The sequence below is a fragment of the Salvelinus alpinus genome, chromosome 24, assembly GCF_045679555.1.
Source record: "Salvelinus alpinus chromosome 24, SLU_Salpinus.1, whole genome shotgun sequence".
Lineage (NCBI taxonomy): Eukaryota > Metazoa > Chordata > Actinopteri > Salmoniformes > Salmonidae > Salvelinus > Salvelinus alpinus.
The window spans coordinates 21,053,021-21,077,797 of NC_092109.1; the positions used below are offsets into that span (position 1 = coordinate 21,053,021).

The 24,777-nt window shown below is 43.1% G+C and overlaps 1 protein-coding gene across 1 annotated transcript in view; it reads right to left on the reverse strand.

Annotated features, from left to right (window-relative positions):
- LOC139552308 (astrotactin-2-like) overlaps positions 1-24,777 on the reverse strand; it is a 547,772-nt gene that overhangs the window by 368,381 nt on the left and 154,614 nt on the right. The window contains exon 4 of the mRNA XM_071363924.1: positions 17,110-17,262. Within this exon, the coding sequence (XP_071220025.1) occupies positions 17,110-17,262 (153 nt within the window). The remainder of the gene's footprint in view (positions 1-17,109; positions 17,263-24,777) is intronic.

Here is a 24,777-nt window from a genome sequence, read left to right on the forward strand (position 1 = left end):
AAGCGACGAGCGACAAGCGGTGTTGGAAGACATAGTGAGAGGAAGTGAGGATGGAATGAGAGAGAGTGAGGAAGAGAGAGGGAGACCAAGAGTGACGGTGGGTGGAGAGGGAGAAAGTGAGGGACAGAGGTTAAAAAGAAAGGGAGGTGAGGAAGAGAGAGAGGGATGGTACAGTGGGAGAGAGAAAGAGAGAGAGAGAGAGAGAGAGAGAGAGAGAGAGAGAGAGAGGGCTATAGCGAGAGAGGATAGGGAGGATAGGGTGGGGGGAAAGGTTACAGGGGAAAGAAAGCGGGAGCTGCTTTTCAATCTGCCCTGTGATGGGAGTGATTAAGGTGGTGCAGGCACTGGGAGGCGAGGCAGAGATGAGTTCATTCTGCACTATAAAAGCTAATCATTTTTCTGTCGGGGAGCACAGATCACCCTCTGCTTCTGCCACGCATGCCATCACATCAACACAGTACCACACCTAATGGACTTCAGCTCAGGTGGGCTAGTGTGAGTGATGGTGTGTATGAGAGAGAGAGAGAGACAGAGAGAGAGAGAGAGAGAGAGAGAGAGAGAGAGAGAGAGAGAGAGAGAGAGAGAGAGAGAGAGAGAGAGAGAGAGAGAGAGAGAGAGAGAGAGAGAGAGAGAGAGAGAGAGAGAGAGAGAGAGAGAGAGAGAGAGAGAGAGAGAGAGAGAGAGAGAGAGAGAGAGAGAGAGGTATTCATGCATGCACATGTATGTATGTGTGCTCTTCATGTGTTTGTATGAAAGCAGGGAAGGGAATTACTGAGAACACAACTAACATGACAGTGACTATTTGCCAAGGCCAATTTTGTTGCCTTTGTGTGTAGGGATGAGATAGAGTGAACATGTGAATGAATGAGTCAGTATGTGCAAAGACGTGTGGTAGTTTGTATCTACATGACTATGTGTGCGTGTCTGTGAGGGACAGCATAAATTATCTATTGCCGCCCCTACCCGTGACCCCCTCTGCATCTGTTTAAACCTGAAAGGTTAAGTATGGTTTACCCAAAATAATACAGGCTGTAATTATACATAGATGTGGGTAAACAAACGCCTTCTCCGTACTTCAGCTGTGAAAGCACCAGGGAGATGCAGAAAATACAACATAGCATGACAAGCAGATGAGTACAGCTGACACACTCAAAGTGTGTGTGTGTGTGTGTGTGTGTGTGTGTGTGTGTGTGTGTGTGTGTGTGTGTGTGTGTGTGTGTGTGTGTGTGTGTGTGTGTGTGTGTGTGTGTGTGTGTGTGTGTGTGCGTGCGTGTGTACAGTAAGTGCATGATTGCTGGTCCTATCCTGCTCTGCCAATGGTAATCAAATTCAGGCTGCATTCAAGCTGTGGCTGAGCAACTGCCCCTAAAAAGCTACTTCTCGTTTTGAAAATGGCCCATGTGGCATCGATATGAGTCAGAAACATTTATTCTAGTGTCAAAATTTACTACAAAGTGTAACTAGATAGTCAGTCTTGTCCAAAATGGACATTTGCAAGATGATAGGAAAAAATGGTATGTTACTAAATGAAGGGTACCGTAAAAGTTTTGCGTGGGTTGTGTTTATTTGAATCCTGCCCACATGCCCACAGCTGACAGCACCCAAGTAATCATAAATTTGAAGCGCAGCTGCACACGACCCGATCATAATGCCCATTGTCAACTTGGTTTGACCATCAATATCCCTATGGAGCAAGTTAGGGACCAACAGCAAATTACACAATGTACGTAGATGGGACAATACACTACATAACCAAAAGTATGTGGACATTGCTCGACGAACACCTCATTCCAACATCATGGACATTAATATGGAGTTGGTCCCCCTTTGCTGCTATAACAGCCTTCACTCTTCTGGGAAGGCTTTCCACTAGATGTTGGAACATTGATGCGGGTAATTACTTCCATTCAGCCACAAGAGCATTAGTGAGGTAGGGCACTGATGTTGGGCAATAAGGCCTGGCTCGCAGTCAGTGTTCCAATTCATCCCAAAAGTATTCGATGGGTTTGAGGTCAGGGCTCTGTGCAGACCAGTCAAGTTCTTCCACACCGATCTCAACAAACCATTTCTGTATCGACCTCGCTTTGAGCATTGGGGCATTGTTAATGCTGAAACAAGAAAGGGCCTTTCCCAAACTGTTGCCACAAAGTTGGAAGCACAGAATCGTCTAGAGTAGGACCAAAAAATGATCTTAGTTGACCAAAAGTCGTCTGTTCTTTCGACCAATCGATTGGTCAACATTTTAAAAGTGTATATTTCCATATATACTGTATATATGCATTGACCTTATCTGATGCGTAAAGCTTACGGTTTCATGATATAAGACAAATGCCTCAAGAGGGAGCCAGAGATCTTGATAGCCAGAAGAAAAAAAAATCTTAACCTGACCGATCATCCTTCTCCTGCTCCTATTGGCTTTCGCAGATTCTGGCTTTACTCTGCTGAAGTTGCCAATATTAAGCTATATGAGGAGTCGGCAACCTTTCTCATGTTGAATGCCAATTTATTTACCATTTCTACCGATCTGCGTGCCAGTTATGGTTTTCATATGCACATTTTCATGCAACAGTTTCATTTAATTTATAATAACTGCATATTTCAAAATCATTGTCATGTGGTTAATCAAAAGGATATCAAAATCTAAATTAAAAAGATACAAACCTAAAAAGTTTATTCCATTGCCAACAATGTAAAAAATTGCCTACATAAAGCCAACATTGCAGCCTACAGGCAGATAATACCCTGATGAAAATAAATATCACATTGGCTACATATGGCCTGTCTGCAACAAACTTGAAACATTGCATCAATTATTAACTTGGGTCCGACTAGCGATTTAAACATTGTAAAAAATATTCTGGGCCCTCAGAGTTTCATCTGCCAGTGAGCTCGGGACAGACACATGTCACGTTCTGACCTTTATTTCCTTTGTTTTGTCTTTATTTAGTATGGTCAGGGCGTGAGTTGGGGTGGGCAGTCTATGTTTGTATTTCTATGTTTTGCTATTTCTGTGTTTGGCCTGATATGGTTCTCAATCAGAGGCAGCTGTCAATCGTTGTCCCTGATTGGGAACCATATTTAGGTAGCCTGTTTTGTGTTGGGTTTTGTGGGTGGTTGTTTTCAGGCTTTGTGTGTCTGCACCAGATAGAACTGTTTCGGTTGTCACTTTTGTTGTTTTGTATTTTGAGTGTTCACCTTTATTAAAGTAAGATGAACAATTACCACGCTGCGCATTGGTCCTCCGATCCTTCTAACTTATCCTCCTCAGACGAGGAAGACGACAGCCGTTACAACACAGCTAAAGGCTATTTGCGCAAGGGATAAGAAGCAATGTTCGACTTGGGTAGGAGCTCCCTGGAGCTGAGTACCGGCACCTCCAATTTTCTACTGCTTCAAAAGTATTGTAGAGCTCCTGCACCTACATATAAACAATACCAGCACCCAAAATGAGTACCGGAACCTATTTCAAGTCAAGCACTGATGAGAAGTAATCAGTTAGACCTATTTTATGATGTTTCCACTGGATCAGAGCATGCCATTTTCCCTTTCACGCTGAGTGGTTGAAAGGGAGAGAGCTGGAAAGATTAAAAAAATATATTGAGGAACTATTGTTATTCTGAAGGGATGTAAAAACATGAAGACTAAGAGAAAAGATTGTTTTACTCACTGCTTTAGCACACTCCACCAACCCTGATGTCCTTGCCGTGTCTGAATCCTGGCTTAGGAAGGACACCAACATTTCCATCCCCAACTACAACATTTTCCGTCAAGGTAGAACTGCCAAAGGGGGAGGAGTTGCAATCTACTGCAGAGATAGCTTGCAAAGTTCTGTCATACTTTCCAGGTCTATGCCCAAACAGTTCGAGCTTCTAATATTAAAAATTAGTCTCTCCAGAAATAAGTCTCTCACTGTTTCTGCCTCAGCTCCCAGCTGTAACCTGGACACCATATGTGAATTGATTGCCCCCCATCTATCTTTAGAGTTCATTCTGTTAGGTGACCTAAACTGGGATATGCTTAATACCCCGACAGTCCTAAAATCTAAGCTAGACGCCCTCACACAAATTATCAAGGATCCCACCAGGTACAACCCTAAATCCGTAAACATGGTCACCCTCATAGATATTATACTGACCAACTTGCCCTCCAAATACACCTCTGCTGTCTTCAATCCGGATCTCAGCGATCACTGCCTCATTGCCTGCATCCGCTATGGGTCCGCGGTCAAGCGACCACCCCTCATCACTGTCAAACGCTCCCTAAAACACTTCTGCGAGCACGCCTTTCTAATCGACCTGGCACGGGTAACCTGGAAGGATATTGACCTCATCCCGTCAGGAGAGGATGCCTGGTTGTTCTTTAAAAGTAATTTCCTCATCATCTTAAATAAGCATGCCCCTTTCAAAAAATGTAGAACTAAGAACAGATATAGCCCTTGGTTCAATCCAGACCTGACTGCCCTCGACCAGCACAAAAACATCATGTGGCAGACTGCAATAGCATCGAATAGTCCCCGCGATATGCAACTGTTCAGGGAAGTCAGGAACCAACACACGCAGTCAGTCAGGAAAGCAAAGGCTAGCTGTTTAAAACAGAAATTTGCATCCTGTAGCTTTAACTCTAAACATTTTTGGGACATTGTAAAGTCCATGGAGAACAAGAGCACCTCTTCCAAGCTTCCCACTGCACTGAGGCTAGGAAACACTGTTACCACCGAAAAATCCACGATAATCGAGAATTTGAATAACCATTTCTCTACGGCTGGCCATGTTTTCCTCCTGGCTACCCCAACCCCGGCCAACAGCTCCGCACCCCCCGCAGCTACTTGCCAAGCCTCCCTAGCTTCTCCTTCACCCAAATCCAGATAGCAGATGTTCTGAAGGAGCTGCAAAACCTGGACCCGTACAAATCAGCTGGGCAAGACAATCTGGACCCTCTCTTTCTAAAATTATCCGCCGCCATTGCTGCAGCCCCTATTACCAGTCTGTTCAACCTCTCTTTTGTATTGTCCGAGATCCCTAAAGATTGGAAAGCTGCCGCAGTCATACCCCTCTTCAAAGGGGGTGACACTCTAGACTCAAACTGTTATAGACCTATATCCATCCTGCCCTGCCTTTCTAAAGTCTTTGAAAGCCAAGAAAATAAAGAGATCACCGACCATTTTGAATCCCACCGTACCTTCTCCGGCTGTGCAATCCGGTTTCCGAGCCGGCCACGGGTGCACCTCAGCCACGCTCAAAGTACTAAATGATATCATAACCGCCATCGATAAAAGATTGTACTGTGCAGCCGTCTTCTTCGACCTGGCCAAGGCTTTCGACTCTGTCAATCACCGTATTCTTATCAGTAGACTCAACAGCCTTGTTTTCTCAAATGACTGCCTCGCCTGGTTCACTAACTACTTCTCAGAAAGAGTTCAGTGTGTCAAATCGGAGGGCCTGTTGTCCGGACATCTCTGTATATATCAATGATGTCGTTCTTGCTGCGGGTGATTCCCTGATCCACCTCTACACAGACAACACCATTCTGTATACATCTGGCCCTTCTTTGGACACTGTGTTAACAAACCTCAAAACGAGCTTCAATGCCATACAACACTCCTTCCGTGGCCTCCAACTGCTCTTAAACGCAGGTAAAACTAAATGCATGCTTTTCAACCGCCCGCCCGACTAGCATCACTACTCTGGACGGTTCTGACTTAAAATATGTGGACAACTACAAATACCTAGGTGTCTGGCTAGACTGTAAACTCTCCTTCCAGACTCATATTAAACATCTCCAATCCAAAATGAAATCTAGAATCGGCTTTCTATTTCGCAACAAAGCCTCCTTCACTCACGCCGTCAAACATACCCTAGTAAAACTGACTATCCTACCGATCCTCGACTTCGGTGATGTCATCTACAAAATAGCCTTCAACACTCTACTCTGCTAACTGGATGCAGTCTATCACAGTGCCATCCATTTTGTCACCAAAGCCCCATATACCACCCACCACTGCGACCTGTATGCTCTAATCGGCTGGCCATCGCTACATATTCGTCGCCAGACCCACTGGCTCCAGGTCATCTATAAGTCTATGCTAGGTAAAGCTCCGCCTTATCTCAGCTCACTGGTCACGATAACAACACCCATTACTTGCTGCTATGGCCCATTTACTGCCTTACCTCCTCACGCCATTTGCACACGGTGTATATAGACTTTATTTTGTTCTATTGTGTTATTGACTGTACGCTTGTTTATTCCATGTGTAACTCTGTGTTATTGTTTGTGTCACACTGCTTTGCTTTATCTTGGCCAGGTCACAGTTGTAAATGAGAACTTGTTCTCAACTAGCCTACCTGGATAAAAAAGGTGAAATAAAAAAGTACAAAAATAACATTGAGACAGGATAGATCCTCTTTAAAACCTGTTTGTGTACTTGTCTCTATCCTCATGACAATAAATATGACAGACAGTGATGTAGTGGTGAAAAAAGAGGGGTAAACTATAAACTCAAGTGGACGATCGAGATAAGATGAACAACCACCGATATAAACCATATGATATTCAAATTTTTAGAACTGTATTGTTTAATTGCACTAATTGTCTTTTTTTAAGTGTAGGTTTTGCTTTACTGTCCAAATGCTTGGATGGCCTCTCCATCTGCTTGCTTTGTCCCTCTCTCGGTCTTCTCTGCCTCCTGCATTGCAGCCTGCATTGCAGCCTGCCTCAGCCTCACCACTATCTGCTCATCACTGTCTGGCTCACTAATCTCTGTAAAGCTAGCTAGCCACCTGACTGAAATATCAGCGACTATTTACCAGTTGTAGACTAATTCTCCCAGATCCTTTTTTTTGTGTGTGTGTGTGGGGGGGGGTGTCTCGGCCTTAGCCGTGGGTGGAGTTCGCTGTTGGACAGAGTGGTGAATGAATGAGAGCTAACAAGGCAAATCTGGGGTGAGTAGGGGAACATAATGAGCATATCTGAATCATGATTCCACTCGTTCACAGAGAGCCAGGTACGATTAGAGCTCAGATCAAGAATATTAGCGTTCTGAGCATTGATCAACGCTGGGAACGCAATAAGTGGGTAAACGATAATTAACAAAATAAAAAGGTGAGTAAACTCTATTTCACAAAAAAGGTGCATAAACACCTTTTATGTGTGTTTCCCCTCCACTATATCCCTGATCACAGATGGTGATGGAGCAAGTTGCTAAAGTGTGATGCTTCAAACGGCCTGTTTGACAGAAATCCTAGCAGAAATGACCTCTGAGATTCAGATTTCTAATGTTTCTGGAGGAGCACTAGCTCTCGATATTAGGCATAGTCAATAGTGTAATCTAATAGTAAAGCCTGCAATCCAAGACAGTGATGGTAATACTATGGAGACAGATATACAGTACATGTCCTTCCAGAAGTTATAACGGGGGCCAGATTAAAAACACAACACGCTGCTTGTTATAGTCTCCAAGGGTACTTCTACTAGTCTACAAGGGTGCTTCCAGAGTGAAGTTTGCTGATAAACATGCTTTCTAGTGTGGTAGGACTCATGTGAATAAGACTGAATTGTTGATTACTAAGAAGTCTTATGCTTGATCTTGATATTTCATTGTGATAACAGTGAACCAGGTGATTTACCTGCGATAACACATTCTCAAAGCTTGTTGAATTGAAAATGTCATGATGTTAATTTCGACGTGCGATAAAAGTTAATATAGGCCTAGTCTAGAAAATTGAATGAATAGAATGTATTTAATATAAACAGTATTCTAGCTAAATGAATGTGTGTGGGCAGCGACACTATATTATATTCCACCATGCTTCATACTAACTGGCTTTTGTTTGCAGTCTGGCCTTGGCAGGAAATCATGGTGGGCTGATTAGGTGGAATGAAGTCCAAGCGGGGTGAGAGAGTAGCGGGAGTGCCAGACGCCCATGCCATAGTGCCCCAGGCAGCCCACTTCCAGCCAAGTGCACATCAGGAAGAAGAACCTCTTCAGTGGCTCCACTGATCCCTGACCAGCTCTAGATTCCCCAGGCGGGTGCCCCTCTCTCCTCACTCATGCGGAATTGAGCTCAGGGAAGACAAATCTACATTCGGTCCAATACTGGTCCAAGGTACGTCAATGTGTATCTGTGTGAATCACTTCTTTGTTTCTGTCACAGATCTTTCTGTTTCTGTCTCTGCCCTCTATCAGAGTATTTCTGTTTCTGTCTGCCTGTAGCTCACCCCTCTCTCTCTCTCTCCCTCTCTCTCGCCCTCCCTCTCAAGTTCTCTGTCTCTCTCACTCCATCTCTCTCTACCCTAACTGCATCCAATTAAATATCCAACCGCTTGATATAGGGTTTTGAAACTGGCAAACAGGTGGCAGCACAGTTGCATTTTACAGTACAACAATCGAACAGATTCCAATCATCTCTGAATTTATGGAACCTGAAGCCTTTCAAAACAAGACTTCTAAAATTGCAGTGCCATAAAGAAATTGCTGACAGCATCACAATATAAGCACCCACAGCCCAAATTCATGTCCTCATATATCTGTGACACAGGTCAGGGTAAAACATTGAAACAGGTTGGAGTTTTAATGGTCACCACTCCCACCCAAGTGGCCTTACTGTCTACCTCTATCTCCCCTGGACGTTTATTCACATATTCCATTTTGATTAATGGATCGTTTAGACTAACGAGCATATAAATGGCACACACAGCACTCCGGGTGTAATCGGCAAATGGCTGGGACAGGGAGAGAGTACTTTGGTAAATGCGATCCCATAGGGTATGACTGATGACTGGCTGAAATGGGGGGCTCAAATTCAGAACCCTTAGCACCATGGCACCTTAGGGTTATTAACACCAGCCACACAGGGTTTCATTCCTCCATCTTGGGTAATTGTTGCACCTCCCCTATGATTACCTCCATCCACCCTGTACGATTGACAGTGAGGCTGGGGACACCATGGATTGTTAGGGCCATCTAAAATGGATGTTTCATGCCTAAGACCAGGAGGTGTCAATTGAATCCTATTCCTGTAAGATTATCAACCAGTGAGACAGAATATATGGCACATTAATAACTGTTGTAGGGCTACGCAGTCAGGCTGACATGAGATACATGACATTTGATGAGTAGCAATCATGTTCCTCTGGTCTGGAGAAACAGTCAGTGTCAGACTGTGCAGTAATTACATTGATGGTTAGAAACACGTTGCTCGACTTTCAGTTAAGCACGAGTCCATTGATGTAATAGCCTGGATAGGAGTATGCACACCAGTGGAGGCTCCTGAGAGGAGGAAGGGGAGGACCATCCTCCTCAGTGAATTTCATAAAAATTCAAATGGTAAAACATTGAAAAAGTTACACTTTGTATGTAATCTATACTAAATATATTCACTTGTCGCCAAATAATTAACTAAAACACACTGTTTTGCAATGAAAGTCTATAGTCGCTTCAACAGCACTCTGTAGGGTAGCACCATGGTGTAGCCAGAGGACAGCTAGCTTTCATCCTCCTCTTGGTACATTGACTTCAATACAAAACCTAGGAGGCTCTTGGTTCTCACCCCCTTCCTTAGACTTACACAGTAATTATGACAACTTCCAGAGGTAAACAACATGTCAGTTCTTGCAGCATGAACTTCCAGCATGAACTGACATGTTGTTTACCCAATCAAAGGATCAGAGACTGAATATAGTACTGAAAGCATAAGCTACAGCTAGCTAGCATTGCAGTGCATAACATGTGGTGAGTAGTTGATTCAAAGAGAGAGAAAGACAATAGTTGAACAGTTCTCAACAAATTAATTTCTTCAAAAATGAAGGAGAAGCAAGAGAGAGAGATTGTCCTTTTTTTCACTTTCAGTTTCTCTTACTTAGCTAGTAAATGCAGCTGGCTAGTTTAGTTACTCAAACACCCGGCTTAAACAGAAGGATGCTTTGTTAGCTAGCTGGCTATGACTATCCCACACAACACTGGAACTCTTTCAATTCAAGGTAAGCTTTAGGATTTATTAATTTATTGCCACCGGGGCCCGCCGGAGTAAATGCTTACTGTCTATACACTGTAACGTTACTGCATGATTGTAGTGGGTTTACTAACACAGTAGTTCTATTAGCTATGTTGACTAGGACGTTACTTTAGCTAATATGGGGACACCGATTTAGGCTGTGTGTAGCAGTTATGACATGGTTTGGCTTAGAATTGTTTTTGTTGCCTGGTCACATACAGCTGATGAGTTGTTCATTGAAGTCCACAAACAAGGGGAAAAGGTGAAAGGAGGAGAGTGTATAGATGCGAGAATGAACACAATATGGCTGCTATGAAAGTGAACTGTGTTTGCGCATGATCAGGGTTGTATTCTGGGATGCATTTGGGGTGGTGGTCTGTTGAAAAACGTTTCTAAAACGTAAGCAAACGAACCGGGGATAAAAAAACTGAATTTGTCCAATAGAAACTCTCGTTTGCAACTGTTGGACTAATGATTACCCCCTAGATAAGCTACATGCAGCCAAGAGTGTGCAAGGCGGTATTGAATGTGTCACTGTCTGTCCATGTGTCACTGTCTGTCATCTCAAATTTTTCACTCGACCTGTGTGCACCTACAGTACCAGTCAAAAGTTTGGACACACTCTATTTTCTACATTGTAGAATAATAGTGAACTCATAAAAACTATGAAATAATACATATGAAATCATGTAGTAACCAAAAAAGTTTTAAACAAATCAAAATATATTTTATACTTGAGATTCTTTAAAGTTGCCACCCTTTGCCTTGACAGCTAAGCACACTCTTGAACTTTTCTCAATCAGCTTCACCTGGAATGCTTTTCCAACAGTCTTGAAGGAGTTTCCACATATGCTGAGCACTTGTTGGCTGCATTTCCTTCACTCTGCGGTCCAACTCATCCTAAACCATCTCAATTGGGTTGGGGTCGGGTGATTGTGGAGGCCAGGTCAACTGATGCAGCACTCCATCACTCTCCTTCTTGGTCAAATAGCTCTTACACAGCCTGGAGGTGTGTTGGGTCATTGTCCACTTGAAAAACAAATGATAGTCCCACTAAGAGCAAACCAGACGGGATGGCGTATCGCTGCAAAATGCTGTGGTAGCCATGCTGGTTAAATGTGCCTTGAATTCTAAATAAATCACAGACAGTGTCACCAGCAAAGCACCCCCACACCATCACACCTCCTCCTCCATGCTTCACGGTGGGAACCACACATGCAGAGATCATCCGTTCACCTACTCTGCATCTTCAAAGACACAGCGGCTGGAACCAAAAATCGCAAACAGATTTCCACCGGTCCATTACTCGTGTTTCTTGGCCCAAACAAGTCTCTTCATCTTATTGGTTTCCTTTAGTAGTGGTTTCTTTGCAGCAATTAGACCGTGAAGGCCTGCTTTATCTTGGCCAGGTCGCAGTTGCAAATGAGAACTTGTTCTCAACTAGCCTACCTGGTTAAATAAAGGTGAAATAAAAAAAATAAAAAATAAAAATTCACACAGTCTACCTCCGAAAAGTTGCGGTTGAGATGTGTCTGTTACTTGAACTCTGTGAAGCATTTATTTGGGCTGCCATCTGAGGTATTGTCATGACTTCCACCGAAGTCGGCTCCTCTCCTTGTTCGGGCGGCGTTCGGCGATCGACGTCACCGGCTTTCTAGCCATCGCCGCTCCATTTCTGATATATCCATTTGTTTTGTCTTGTTCCATTACACACCTGGTTTTCATTCCATAATTACTGCATGTATTTAGTCCTCTGTTCCCCGCCATGTCTTTGTGTGTAATTGTTTATTGTTATGTGGATTTTGTCAGGCGCTATACTTTTGCTATGTTCCGTGTTTTTGGAACGGAATTAAAGTGCGCCTGTTAATTACACTCTCCTGCACCTGACTTCACCTCCCGTACACACCCCTGACAGGTGCAATTAACTCCAATGAAGTTATCCTCTGCAGCAGAGGTAACTCTTGGTCTTCCTTTCCTGTGGCGGTCCTCATGAGAGCCAGTTTCATCATAGCGCTTGATAGTTTTTGCAACTGCATTTGAAGAAACTTTCAAAGTTCTTGAAATGTTCCGGATTGACTGACCTTCATGTCTTAAAGTAATGATGGGCTCTCGCTTCTCTTTGCTTATTTGAGCTGTTCTTGCCATAATATGGACTTGGTCTTTTACCAAATAGGGCTTTCTTCTGTGTACCACCCTACCTTGTCACAACACAACTGATTGGCTCAAAGGCATTGCGAAGTAAATCAATTCCACAAATTAACTTTTAACAAGGCACCCCTGTTAATTTAAATTCATTCCAGGTGACTACCTCATGAAGCTGGTTGAGTGAATGCCAAGAGTGTGCAAAGCTATCATCAAGGCAAAGGGTGGCTACTTTAAATAATCTAAAATCTAAAATTACACTTTTTTGTGTTGTTTCATAGTTTTGATGTCTTCACTATTATTCTACAATGTAGAAAATAGTAAAAATAAAGATAAACCCTTGAATGAGTAGGTGTGTCCAAACTATTCACTGGTACTGTACTGTACTTTCATTCATAGGCTAGGTTGTAGCAACCTCATGATGGGTATAGGGAAAGTTTGAGTATCATGTAGTAGCCTAAACCTATCGATGTTAAATTGAACTGGGTGAATGGAATATGAATGACAGTCATCCAACATGCTGTAATAGAAATAAAACCATGCTCATAAAAAAAATATTGTCCTTCCTCATCATAAACGGCACTGAGTGCCACTGATGCACACATGCATGCACACACAAGCATACACACACACACACACACACACACACACACACACACACACACACACACACACACACATTGTTGTCTGGCTGTAGATCATCAGGCCTGTTATAGATAACCTAAGGCTTAGGGTCAGAGCTGCAATCATGGTGTATTGTCTAGAGGGAAGATTGAAGGGTGCTGAAAGTGCAGCAAAGCACATAATGCATTCACCAGCCATCAACACTCCCTGAATCACACACACACACACACACACACACACACACACACACACACACACACACACACACACACACACACACACACACACACACACACACACACACACACACACACACACACACACACACACACACACACACACCAGGGTAAGTAACAGGCTTTGTTAATTCAGCCAACACCATTTTTTCTGTCTCCACATCTTGTTTCTACATTTAGGGAATCTACTGAGTAGATACACACAACACTGAAAACCTTCATCTGTAACTTCAAAGCATCAATTCATATCAGATAAGTGGGATAATAGAAACAAGGTTAGGCTGTCATAGTGGGCCAAATATGAGTTCTGACACATCAAAACAGTTCCATAGCTCCTAAGTAGCACATCAAACATTATTACAGTGGGAAACGCAGTGCACAAAGGTGTATGCACATATAGTGGGGACAGAATACAGAAACCAGAAACTCAATTTGAGACTAAACTTAATTGTGAAAAGACTTCAAAGTGTGTCTTTGAATGGTGGCTTGGGCAGAATGTTAACTAGCCCAATCTTGGAGCCCTCAAAAACTGCATGGTGAAATAGAGACAACAGACAATGAAATATGAAAATCTGAACTTGAAGGGAAGAGATTTGTGTCTTTGCGTGCTGATGTAGTTGTGTGTGTGTGTGTTTGTGTGTGTGCTTGTGTGTGCACGAGCATGCGTATTTGTGTGTGTTTGACATGTAAAAAGATAATAGAATAAAGAAGAAGAGAGAGAGTAGTGGGAGAGTGGAGAGAGCTCTTCTCTCCATTTCAGCTCTAAGGACAGCGCTCTATTTGTTGACTCACTGAACCAAACAGGACACTTCAACAGGCCGTCTGCTCTGGAGAAACTTGACCAACTTGTTCTCACTCAGACTAGATTCACTCATAATCTCTAATAGTGTCTCTCTTTTCAGACTCTATTCTACAATAGCAGAGACACTGTCTTTGGTGCTGAAGTGGGGTACAGCAGTCTCTATCTCTCTCTCTCTACTCTGTCGCTCTCTCGCTCTCTACTCAGTCGCTCTCTACACTGTCTTTCTCTTTCTCAAACACAAGCGTACTCGCAAACAAGAATGGAAACATTCCTACTTGAACAAATGGATCACACAACTAGAACCGTTCTCAGTTCTCCCCACAATCTAATTCTAAGAAATGTATGCCCCTATCATTAGTTGCACTCATCAACAAGACTCTTAATAAACTACACAGATGGTGTCCTCTCCCCCTTGCCTGCCTGGTGTCACTGAGACGCCCCTGCGCAGCATGGGGCCTCGTGCCACTGTGCCACCGTGCCAAAGGGCCTGTCTCCGCCATGGCCTCTCATTACAATGCAAAAGTAATCAGCAACAACAACGGGGGAAATAAAGAGAACTTCACAGCTGCACTCACACTTAATCTGTTTAAAAACTGGCATCCATGTAAAACAAATGTTCAGTGGGGCTTGGGGAAATGTGGAGAGACGGCAGAAAAGGGAACTAATTTACGGCATAAAACGCTATTTCAAGCCAGCCCAAATGAAATAGAAAAGTCCTTCATAGCCTCCCTCTCGTCTCGTACATTCCCAGTTCCTGCCTTCTCCATCTTGCGTATAATTTGACTGCGCATTAATTTCCTTGCGTGGCCTAATCTCAGAAGGCTAGCCGTCGAACTCCCTTTCCCTCTCTCGGCAAATTGAGTTTCCCTTACGTAAAAGCGCTAGTCCAATTAGCATGTTTGTTATCCTGGATTGGGTCCCTCATCGTGCTGAGAAAAACAATTTCAACTGTAGGTCTCGAAAATAGTTTATTTTCTCTCTGAGTCACAGAGAGGAAATCTCCCGCCAGCGACTTGCACTGAGACTCTTTAGGATTTGAAAGTTAGACAGTTGGACCACTGAAAGGATTTGATTTCACAGAGCCGACATTCAATGACAAAGCTAATTCCTGGGCTATTCGCTCAGGATCTTTCAATGACAAAAACGTCTAACTTGTGGGTTAACAGAAAATATATAGTATCTCACAGCTAGGCTCTGTGTAATACGCTACATTACTTAGCATATAGAGGAGGTGGCGTGAGGGGGTGATGAAGTGTGTAGTCAAGGGCATGGGGTAAGCTGTCAAAGGTTAATGTCTCATTTCCACAGTGGCCACCCAGTCTCTTCCAGTAGTGGGTAATGTCAATGACATTGATGGGTCTTTTACTGTCATATATGATTTGAGTGCACGGCAATGGCCAAGGTCTGATTTTATGGTCCTGAGGACTGAGGTCATGGATGTGACTACAATCTAGACATTGTAGTGAGACGCTGCATCACACACACAAGCCTCCAGAAAGTAAAGCGATACAGCATACTAGAATAACAATCCAAATTATCATCAGCATGTACTTGTACATTATATATATATTATATACCACCTCGGACAGTTACGTCGGCAGACCAGTCGTGATGGATCGGCGGGGCTCCGTGTCGCTAGTAAAGGGTCCAGGCCAGGCCAATTGGCAAAAGAGGTATTGTAGACCAAGAATTGGCTGGTAGACCTCTTTGGATAGCTGGGAGATGGGCCTAGCTCGAGGCTAGCTCCAGGCTAACTGGTGCTTGGGGATAGAGGCGTTAGCCAGGAGCTGCCACCCGGATAGCAGCTAGATAGCTGTGATGATCCGGTATAAAGGTTCAGAGCTTGCGGTAGGAATCGGAGATGTGGTAGAGAAAAAGCAGTCCGATATGCTCTGGGTTGATATCGCGCTGTGCAGACTGGCAGGAATTGACCGGGTTGAGGCTGGCTGATGTCCGAGATAACGGTGAGGACCGCTAGCAGTGGCTAACTGCCAACTAGCTTGTAGCTAGTTAGCTGGCTAGCATCTGATGGGGGTTCCGGTTCTAAAGCATAAAAATAGTTGATCTCAGCCTAGAAGGCCAGCATCCCGGAGTCACCTCTTCACTGTTGACGTTGAGACTGGTGTTTTGTGGGTACTATTAATGAAGCTGCCACTTGAGGACTTGTGAGACGTCTGTTTCTCAAACTGGACACTCTAATGTACTTGTCCTCTTGCTCAATTGTGCACCGGGGCCTCTCACTCCTCTTTCTATTCTGGTTAGAGCCAGTTTGCGCTGTTCTGTGAAGGGAGTAGTACACAGCGTTGCACGAGATATTCCGTTTCTTGGCAATTTCTCGCATGGAATAGCCTTCATTTATAAGAACAAGAATAGACTGACGAGTTTCAGAAGAAAGGTCTTTGTGTTTCTGGCCATTTTGAGCCTGTAATTTAACCCACAATTGCTGATGCTCCAGATACTCAACTAGCCTAAAGAATGACAGTTTTATTGCTTCTTTAATCAGGAAACAGTTTTCAGCTGTGCTAACATAATTGCAAAAGGGTTTCTAATGATCAATTAGCCTTTTATAATGATCAACTTGGATTAGCTATCACAACGTGCCATTGGAACACAGGAGTGATGGTTGCTGATAGTGGGCCTCTGTACATCTATGTAGATATTCCATAAAAAATATGCCATTTCCAGCGACAATAGTAATTTACAACATTAACAATGTCTACACTGTATTTCTGATCAATTTGATGTTATTTTAATTTTACAAAAAAATTGCTTTTCTTTCAAAAACAAGGGCATTTCTAAGTGACCCCAAACTTCAGAAAGATAATGTGTCACGCCCTGACCTTAGAGAGCCTTTCTATTTCTCTATGTGGTTAGGTCAGGTTGTGATTTGGGTGGGCAATCTAGTTTTCCTATTTCTTTGTTTGGCCTGGTATGGTTCCCAATCAGAGGCAGCTGTCTATCGTTGTCTCTGATTGGGGATCATACTTAGGCAGCCTTTTTCCCACTTTAGTTTGTGGGATCTTGTTTGTGTGTAGTTGCTTTTCAACACTGCATGTAGCTTTACGTTCGTTTTGTATTTTGTTGTTTTTTCGGTGTCATTTAATAAAAATGAAAAATGTACGCCTACCACGCTACACCTTGGTCTCATTCCAACAACGAACGTGACATAGTGTACATGGTGGGTGTCAACCTTGACAGAAATGTGCTCTCTGTACGTTGATAAAAGGCTTTCATACTGAATATTTTATTTATTTATTTATTTAACCTTTATTTAACTTGGCAAGTCAGAACAGTGGCTAATGAGCCTTAGTCTTACCTCTGGTGTGGCTTGGGCCTCTGTTGCGTCCTGTAGAAGAGTTGTGTGTGACGTTGTGTTGAAAGTGGGCGATCTCCGGGGTGGTGTTAGTACGGAAACTCTCCTTAAACCGCCGCATCAATGCATCCACCGTCTCCTGCTTGGGGTCAAAGGCTGTGGGAGGGATAAAACAACGAGATGTGAGATCTGTTAAAAGGTTTCACACTTAGAGAGGGTTGGTTACAAAGCATGAGAAACAGGCACTGGTATGTTGTAAATGCAAACAGGGAAGATTAAAGCAAACAAACACAGTCTCCTTGAGGTGCAATTCATATATTAATAGATGTATATTAAAAAACAACTGCTTTGCATCAAAGCTGCATTTGGAATTCATATATAATAAATATGATGAAATACCTTGACTCTACTTTGATTACTGACTGTGACTTTGAGGGCTATACATCTGGGCAGTTATCAGGAAGGTAATTTTACTTTTAGACCACAATTGATTGGAACAGAGTAGTTGACAAAACAAGTTTGCAAAGTTTGAATCATTTAGAGTATTTTAAACTGAACAGCTGACTCACGCTAGCTCAGTCTAAATCAAAATGCATTTTGTGTCAAGCACTGTAAATTCCAAACGCCTAGTCACAGTAGATACATTGGTACTTATTTGGTGCACTGTTTTCAGTACATGATAATTGTGAGCCCATTGATTGATAGAGAGGAAGGTGATAATTGTGAGCCCATTGATTGATAGAGAGGAAGGTGATAATTGTGAGCCCATTGATTGATAGAGAGGAAGGTGATAATTGTGAGCCCATTGATTGATAGAGAGGAAGGTATTAATTGCAAAAGTGAGTCCATAGGTTAAACATCAGGCTTGAGGAATGTGCATTATTGTGCCATGCTCATAGGCTATAAGGTAAAAAGGTTAATGACATTCTGCACATGTCTAATAGGAAAGAGGAGAAGAAACAGGAAGTTATGCTGATGATGATACATTTATATTCATGCCCACTATGCCCCTAGAATAAGAAACAAAGTTAATTATGTTATGCTTACTGGATGAAGTTAAACTTTCGTAAATTACATTTCAACCCCTGACGAAATAACCTTCTTTGAATGTTGTCAAGTTTGGCATGAATAAGCAGTTGTGCAATTCACATCTGAACAAGAAAATACCTCAGAAGCTTTGCACTATTTCAAAGTGGGTATCACTGCTGAATCGGGTTGCTGTAATAGACTCAAAGCACAAAAACTACAGATGAGAAGAAAAAATGGGCACATTTCTTTTCAGTTAATCTTCCAAAATAGAGCGCTCCAGTTTACAATAGGTAATGGGCATTGTTTGCATAGCCCCCTTTGAAAACCAATATGAGATGTAGTGAGGAGTTGCAGTGCGGCCCAGGCACATTTCCTTCTACTCGGCAGAAAATCATCAACCCTCGGGGGACTCATATGACCCATCTAAACATGTTCTGCCCCATTTGCGCCACTGAGACAAGAAATGAGAGAGAATATTCTTCCCATTGTTTCCTCAGCACAACAAAAAAAACTAAAAACTATCCCTAAAAAACACAGAGGGAAGCGACCATTTATCTAGAGCCTCCATTACCAAGCGGAGTGCTGTTCCCCCATGGCCCGCAATGCATCAAAAGTTCAATTAAAGTGAGATATGTAGACCTGGGAGTCTCTCGGAGGAGCGATGATACGTCTGGACACGGGCTATTTACTCGCAGTGCAGTGTGTGCAGGAGCGGAGCGGCCTAAAGTGAGCGACAGAGAGGGGGGTTCGAAGATAGATGTGGCCCGGCTCACAGCGGTATAGCGCACTCCACAGACACGGTCATTTCTCAACCTCCCCAGCTCTGTCTTTCTGTCTGTCTCTCAGGTGTGCTCACATCATGAATTATTGTCAAACATATATTTGCCGGGAACAGTCAGGGAATGCCAATGAGAGAAATAACTAAAGTGCTGAAATAAAAAGTTGTAGAATAAAAGTCAGATAGCATTAAAGTTGGAAGTTATGACGTATTCTAACATTGTTTCCTGTAGTAGAATAGAAACAGTGTTACATTCATGTGTATGGTTCAGTCAGTTTGTATCAGTTTATATTGTAATTTGGTTCCTCAAAAACAAATATATATTGGTTTTGAAGTTACACAGATTAAGAATTAAGCCACCATGAAATGTGATAGTTATATGAACATGAAGGTGAGTAGAGTAACCAGGATACCATTGTCCTTTCATTCCCCAAAAATTATTTTAAATGTGCGTTACAATCTTCATTGAAAACGTGCTCTATGTTTTCCAGTTAGCCATACTAACAAATGATCAGAACGTGATAATGACTTTAATAGATTACATTTTCTCATAACAAATATTTAAGTCGACATGTATTTTAAAGCTCCTAAACAAGATCTCTTGTGATTAAGAACTTGTATTGGGAAACCATTAGAACACAAAAGAGCAATGACCAGACCATCTCACTTCAGAACAAAGCTCAAAACTAATGCTACTGTCTATCAGCTTCTTAACACTAGATTCGTGTATTTGTGCTTCTTTAACAATGGGCAAACATAAACAGAGAATGCATTTACGCCTTTTTACTACCCAATGCTTTACATTATGTAACCTCCACATCTTAAACAGTGGCCATACATACAGTACACTAAAGTATGCCCTCTTCCCTTTAAAATCCACTTAGCAGTGGTGAAACACACACTATACTATGCACCATGTCCTTTACTAATGCCCACATCTTGAACAAGGAATGATATAGCCATATAGCGAACAGCTCACTCTTGGCTCCTTCACGTCCACTTGAACACATAATGTATGAGTGTGGCATGTAGAAACCCCAGCGGAGGGTTCCATGAGCCTGGGAAGACTCAATGAGACGGCTCATCTAATGACAGTGAGACGCTGCATATGAAGCACTAGCCAGCTTGCAAGAGTGCTACGCTAAGACAGTAAATGCACTGAGAATTCCCCATTGGGCCTTCGGCGGTTCACTTGGCTAATCCACGGGCCTAAGCTCAGAAAACAAACAGACTGGGCGGGCCATGTGGGCAGCAGCCACTTAAGCCCTGACCTGCCATGACTGAGGAGTGGCTGCCTGCCTGAATGTGTGAGGGAAGGAGGTTAACTGGGCCCATACATATTGCATGGCCCCTTGGCGCTCACTTTGTTCTATCGGGGAGGCGGAGATGCTATCCCAAATAAGCCCTGTGAGGCCCCGTGGCGCACCTCTTCAAACAAATCGTTTGTCTCTTTAGTGTGTTCGGCAGCTGCTATCCATATACTTTATCATGCTCTCTCTCTCTCCCCCTCTCTCTGTAACTGCCTTTCTCTCTCTCTCTCTCTCTCACACACACACACACACACACACACACACACACACACACACACACACACACACACACACACACACACACACACACACACACACACACACACACACACACACACACACACACACACACACACACACACACACACACACACACACACACACACACACCCTGTGACTGGCTATTGATATTGTCTTCTAAATCCAATATGTTTGTTGAGATTGGCTTTAAATCATGCCTGTGTGCTGAGCCTCTGTGTGTCTCTCTTGTCTCTGTATGAAGATATCATCCAAAGACACTCTAATTGATATCACTTAAGGGAAAGATGCATGTTGTCCTTTTAAAATTGTGTTGCTTTTTATTTTTTTGGGGCCATTACAGCAAAGCGCTGAATTGATCAAGTCAACAGACAAAACAGGTTTCTAATAATTACAAAACACAAAGCTAGGAATGGTTGTCAGCAAGAAAAAAATATATAATTTCAAAAGTTGACCTACCAAACTGGAAGTCAATTTCCTTCACACCAGAAAATGGTTGCTTAAGGGGGATTGGAGATGCAGGTATGAGACACACTACATGACCAAAGGTATGTGAACACCTGCTTGTCGAACATCTCATTCCAAAATCATGGGCATTAATGGAGTTGGTCCCACCTTTGCTGCTATAACAGCCTCCACTCTTCTGGGAAGGCTTACACTAGAGAAGGCTTACACTAGGGAAGGCTTACACATTGCTGCGGGGACTTGCTTCATTCAGCCATAAGAGCATTAGTGAGGTCGGGCACTGATGTTGGGCGATTAGGCCTGGCTCGCAGTCGGCGTTCCAATTCATCCCAAAGGTGTTCGATGGGGTTGAGGTCAGGACTCTGTGCAGGTCAGTCAAGTTCTTCCACACTGGGCCTCCTGAGTGGAGCAGAGGTCTAAGTTCACTGCATCGCAGTGCTAGAGGCGTCACTGGTTCGATCTCAGGCTGTGTCGCAGCCGGCCGTGACCGGGAGACCGTGGCGCACAATTGGCCCAGCGTCGTCCGGGTTAGGGGAGGGTTTGGCCAGCCAGGATGTCCTTGTCCCATCGTGCTCCAGCGACTCCTTGTGGTTGCCTGTGCGCATGCACGCTGACTTCAGTCGTCAGCTGTACGGTGTTTCCTCCGACACATTGGTGCGGCTGGCTTTCAGGTTAAGCAAGCAGTGTGTCAAGAAGCAGTGAGGCTTGGCAGGGTTGTGTTTCAGAGGATGCATGGCTCTCGACCTTCACCTCTCCCAAGTCCGTACGGGAGTTAAAGCAATGGGACAAGACTCTAACTATCATTTGGATATCTTGAAATTCGGGAGAAAAATTAGGGGTTAAAAGTACAACAAAAAAGTAATTAAAAAAAATGTCCTCATAAAAAAATTATTCCACATCGATCTCAAAAACAAAATTCTGTATGGACCTCGCTTTGTGCACGGGGGCATTACCCAAACTGCTTCCACAAAGTTGGAAGCACAGAATCGTCTAAAATACTCTGTAGCGTGCGTTAAAACATCTTAGGGATATCATCCTTTTTAAAATTGTTTGCCTAAAATGACATACCAAATCTAACTGCCTGTAGCTCAGGCCCTGAAGCAAGGTTATGCATATTCTTGGTACCATTTGAAAGGAAACACTTTGAAGTTTCTGGAAATGTGAATTAAATGTAGGAGAATATAACACAATAGATCTGTTGGAGAAAATAAAAAATAAAAAATAAACGTTTTTTTTTTACCTCCATCTTTGAAATGCAAGAGAAAGGTCCCAGTTCTAGCCATCACCCTGGTTGTAATTCCGTTGGTGTCCACAAGATGGGATGCAGTGTATATGCAAAGTTTCAGACGGATAACTTGAAGCATGAGCGAACTACATGACATTTAGTGTGAAGTCACCCAGTTACATTTGGACAAATTGTGAAGGAGACAATTGCATTCATATTACATTATTCAGCAAGAATATAGTCAAATCTGTATTCTTGGACTTTGATTTAACTTTTACAGTATTAGTAGCCATATTATAAGTTCAACATTTGCAAAACAACCAGTTTTCATAACTTTATTACTCTGAATATTCTTATAATTTTTGTCCAAGAGGAAAAGGCATGCTGTCGCAAAAGGTTAGTAGCTACATTTTACAATATACACAGGGTGTCCAGATATGTCTGTAAAGCCCAGCTCATTGGCTATCTAGCTAGCTTTGTTTGACCCAGATTGGTGCTTATTTGACAAAGTTAGAGTCGTTTAAGTGAAGACCGCCCGCATAATCGGCGTGCCATGAAGGCATCGCTCTCTGACCAAATATGGCGTCCTATAGGATATACTACACCCCTAATGATATAGTGAAGTCTGGTTAAGTTCTAGGATCTCTGAGGAATACATACACATGTGATTTGTTTAGGGTTAGACTTTCACAGATTCCTTTCTTTGCAAATTGAACGAGTGGAAATACAATACAAAATCGATTGTGCATACTATATGGACCTTTTTAGGATGTGAAAAAGGATTTTATCTAACAAAACAACACATGTTATCTCAGGGACCCTTTGGATGATAAATCAGAGCAAGACTTCAGAATGTAAGTACATATTTCACCTTCAGAGGTGAATTTATCAAACCTATCGCGGTGAAAAAACTGTTTTGTTGTTAGGAACTCTCCTCAAACAATAGCATGGCATTTTGTCGCAGTAATAGCTACTGTAAATTGGACAGTGCAGTTATATTAACAAAAATGTAAGCTTTCAGCCGATATAAGACACTTATATGTACCAACATTTGTTGTTTCTCTAAAATCTACGATCGTGACACAAGGTGCTGCAAGATTTACAACTGTCCCGTTGATGGGATGCCGATACCTAAGTTAAGATTTACTTTCACTGGAACTCAGGGGACTAGGCCGAACCATGAAAAAAAGCCCCAGACCATTATGCCTCCTCCACCAAACTTTACAGTTGGCACTATGCATTGGGGCAGGTAGCGTTTCCTGGCATTCGCCAAACCCAGATACGCCCGACTGCCAGATGGTGAAGTGTGATTCATCATTCCAGAGAATGCGTTTTCACTGCTCCAGAGTCCAATGACAGCGAGCTTTACACCACTCCAACCGACGCTTGGCATTGTGCTTGGTGATCTTAGGCTTGTGAGCGACAGCTCGGCCATGGAAACCCATTTCATGATGCTCCCGACGAACAGTTCTTGTGCTGGCGTTACTTTCAGAGGCAGTTTGGACCTCGGTAGTGAGTGTTGCAACCAATGACAGATACATTTTGTGCCCTACCTGCTTCAGCACTCGGCGGCCCCGATCTGTGAGCTTGTGTGGCCTACCACTTCACGGCTTAGCCGTTGTTGCTCCTAGATGTATCCACTTCACAATAACATCACTTACAGTTGACCGGGGAAGCTCTAGGAGGGCAGAAATATGACTAATTAACTCTTGGAAAGGTGGCATCCTCTGACAGTGCCACGTTGAAAGTCACTGAGCTCTTCAGTAAGGCCATTTTACTGACAATGATTGTCTATGGAGATTGCATGGCTGTACGCTCGGTTTTATACACAACTTTGAAGGGGTGTCCACATACTTTTGTATATGTATATAGTGTAGCTTATTGCAGATAGCTGAATATGGCGGATTTAAAAGATTACAGTACCTGAAGTAATAGCTACTAAAAGCACTAGGCTTTCAGAATAATACATTTGTTTCCTTTACTTATTTCCTTTACTTGACACTTTACATATTATACTTTCCTTTCCTTAGGACAATGTTGGAGGCACTTCTGGGACCGAGGGTCTTTCTCTCCACTGAACGCCCAAGCTAGCTTCTCACTTGCAGCTCAATATGAGCCAAAGCCTCTGTGTCCTTATTTTCCCCTTCAGCATCTTCCTTATCTCCCCTAGTCCCTTATCTGCAGTGACAGTGGGTTAACAGTGTCTTAGAAGCATTGGACAGCCACTTGCGCAGTGCCCCAGTCCATGAGTAGTTCTCATGGGCTCACACATCGAATAATGAAGTAAGCGACATATTTTTGTGTGCGAACCCATTAAACCAGCAGCTGTGTGTGTTTGTGTGTATGTGTGCGTGAGTGTGCATTTGTGCATGCGTGTGGGCGCATCTGTGTACGTAACATTGTGTGTATGTGTGCTAGGATACAGATTGTGATACCTCGTGCTATACTGGGATATTTTGTAATAGCGGCACAGAACACAAGGGGCACGGTTTTCAAACCCACACTGATACTCTGTTATCCGAAGGTTAGCAATACGAACAAGCACATGTAAAATTCCATAGAGAATGCTAACTAAATGCTAACTAGCGCTTTGCAAACATCTTATA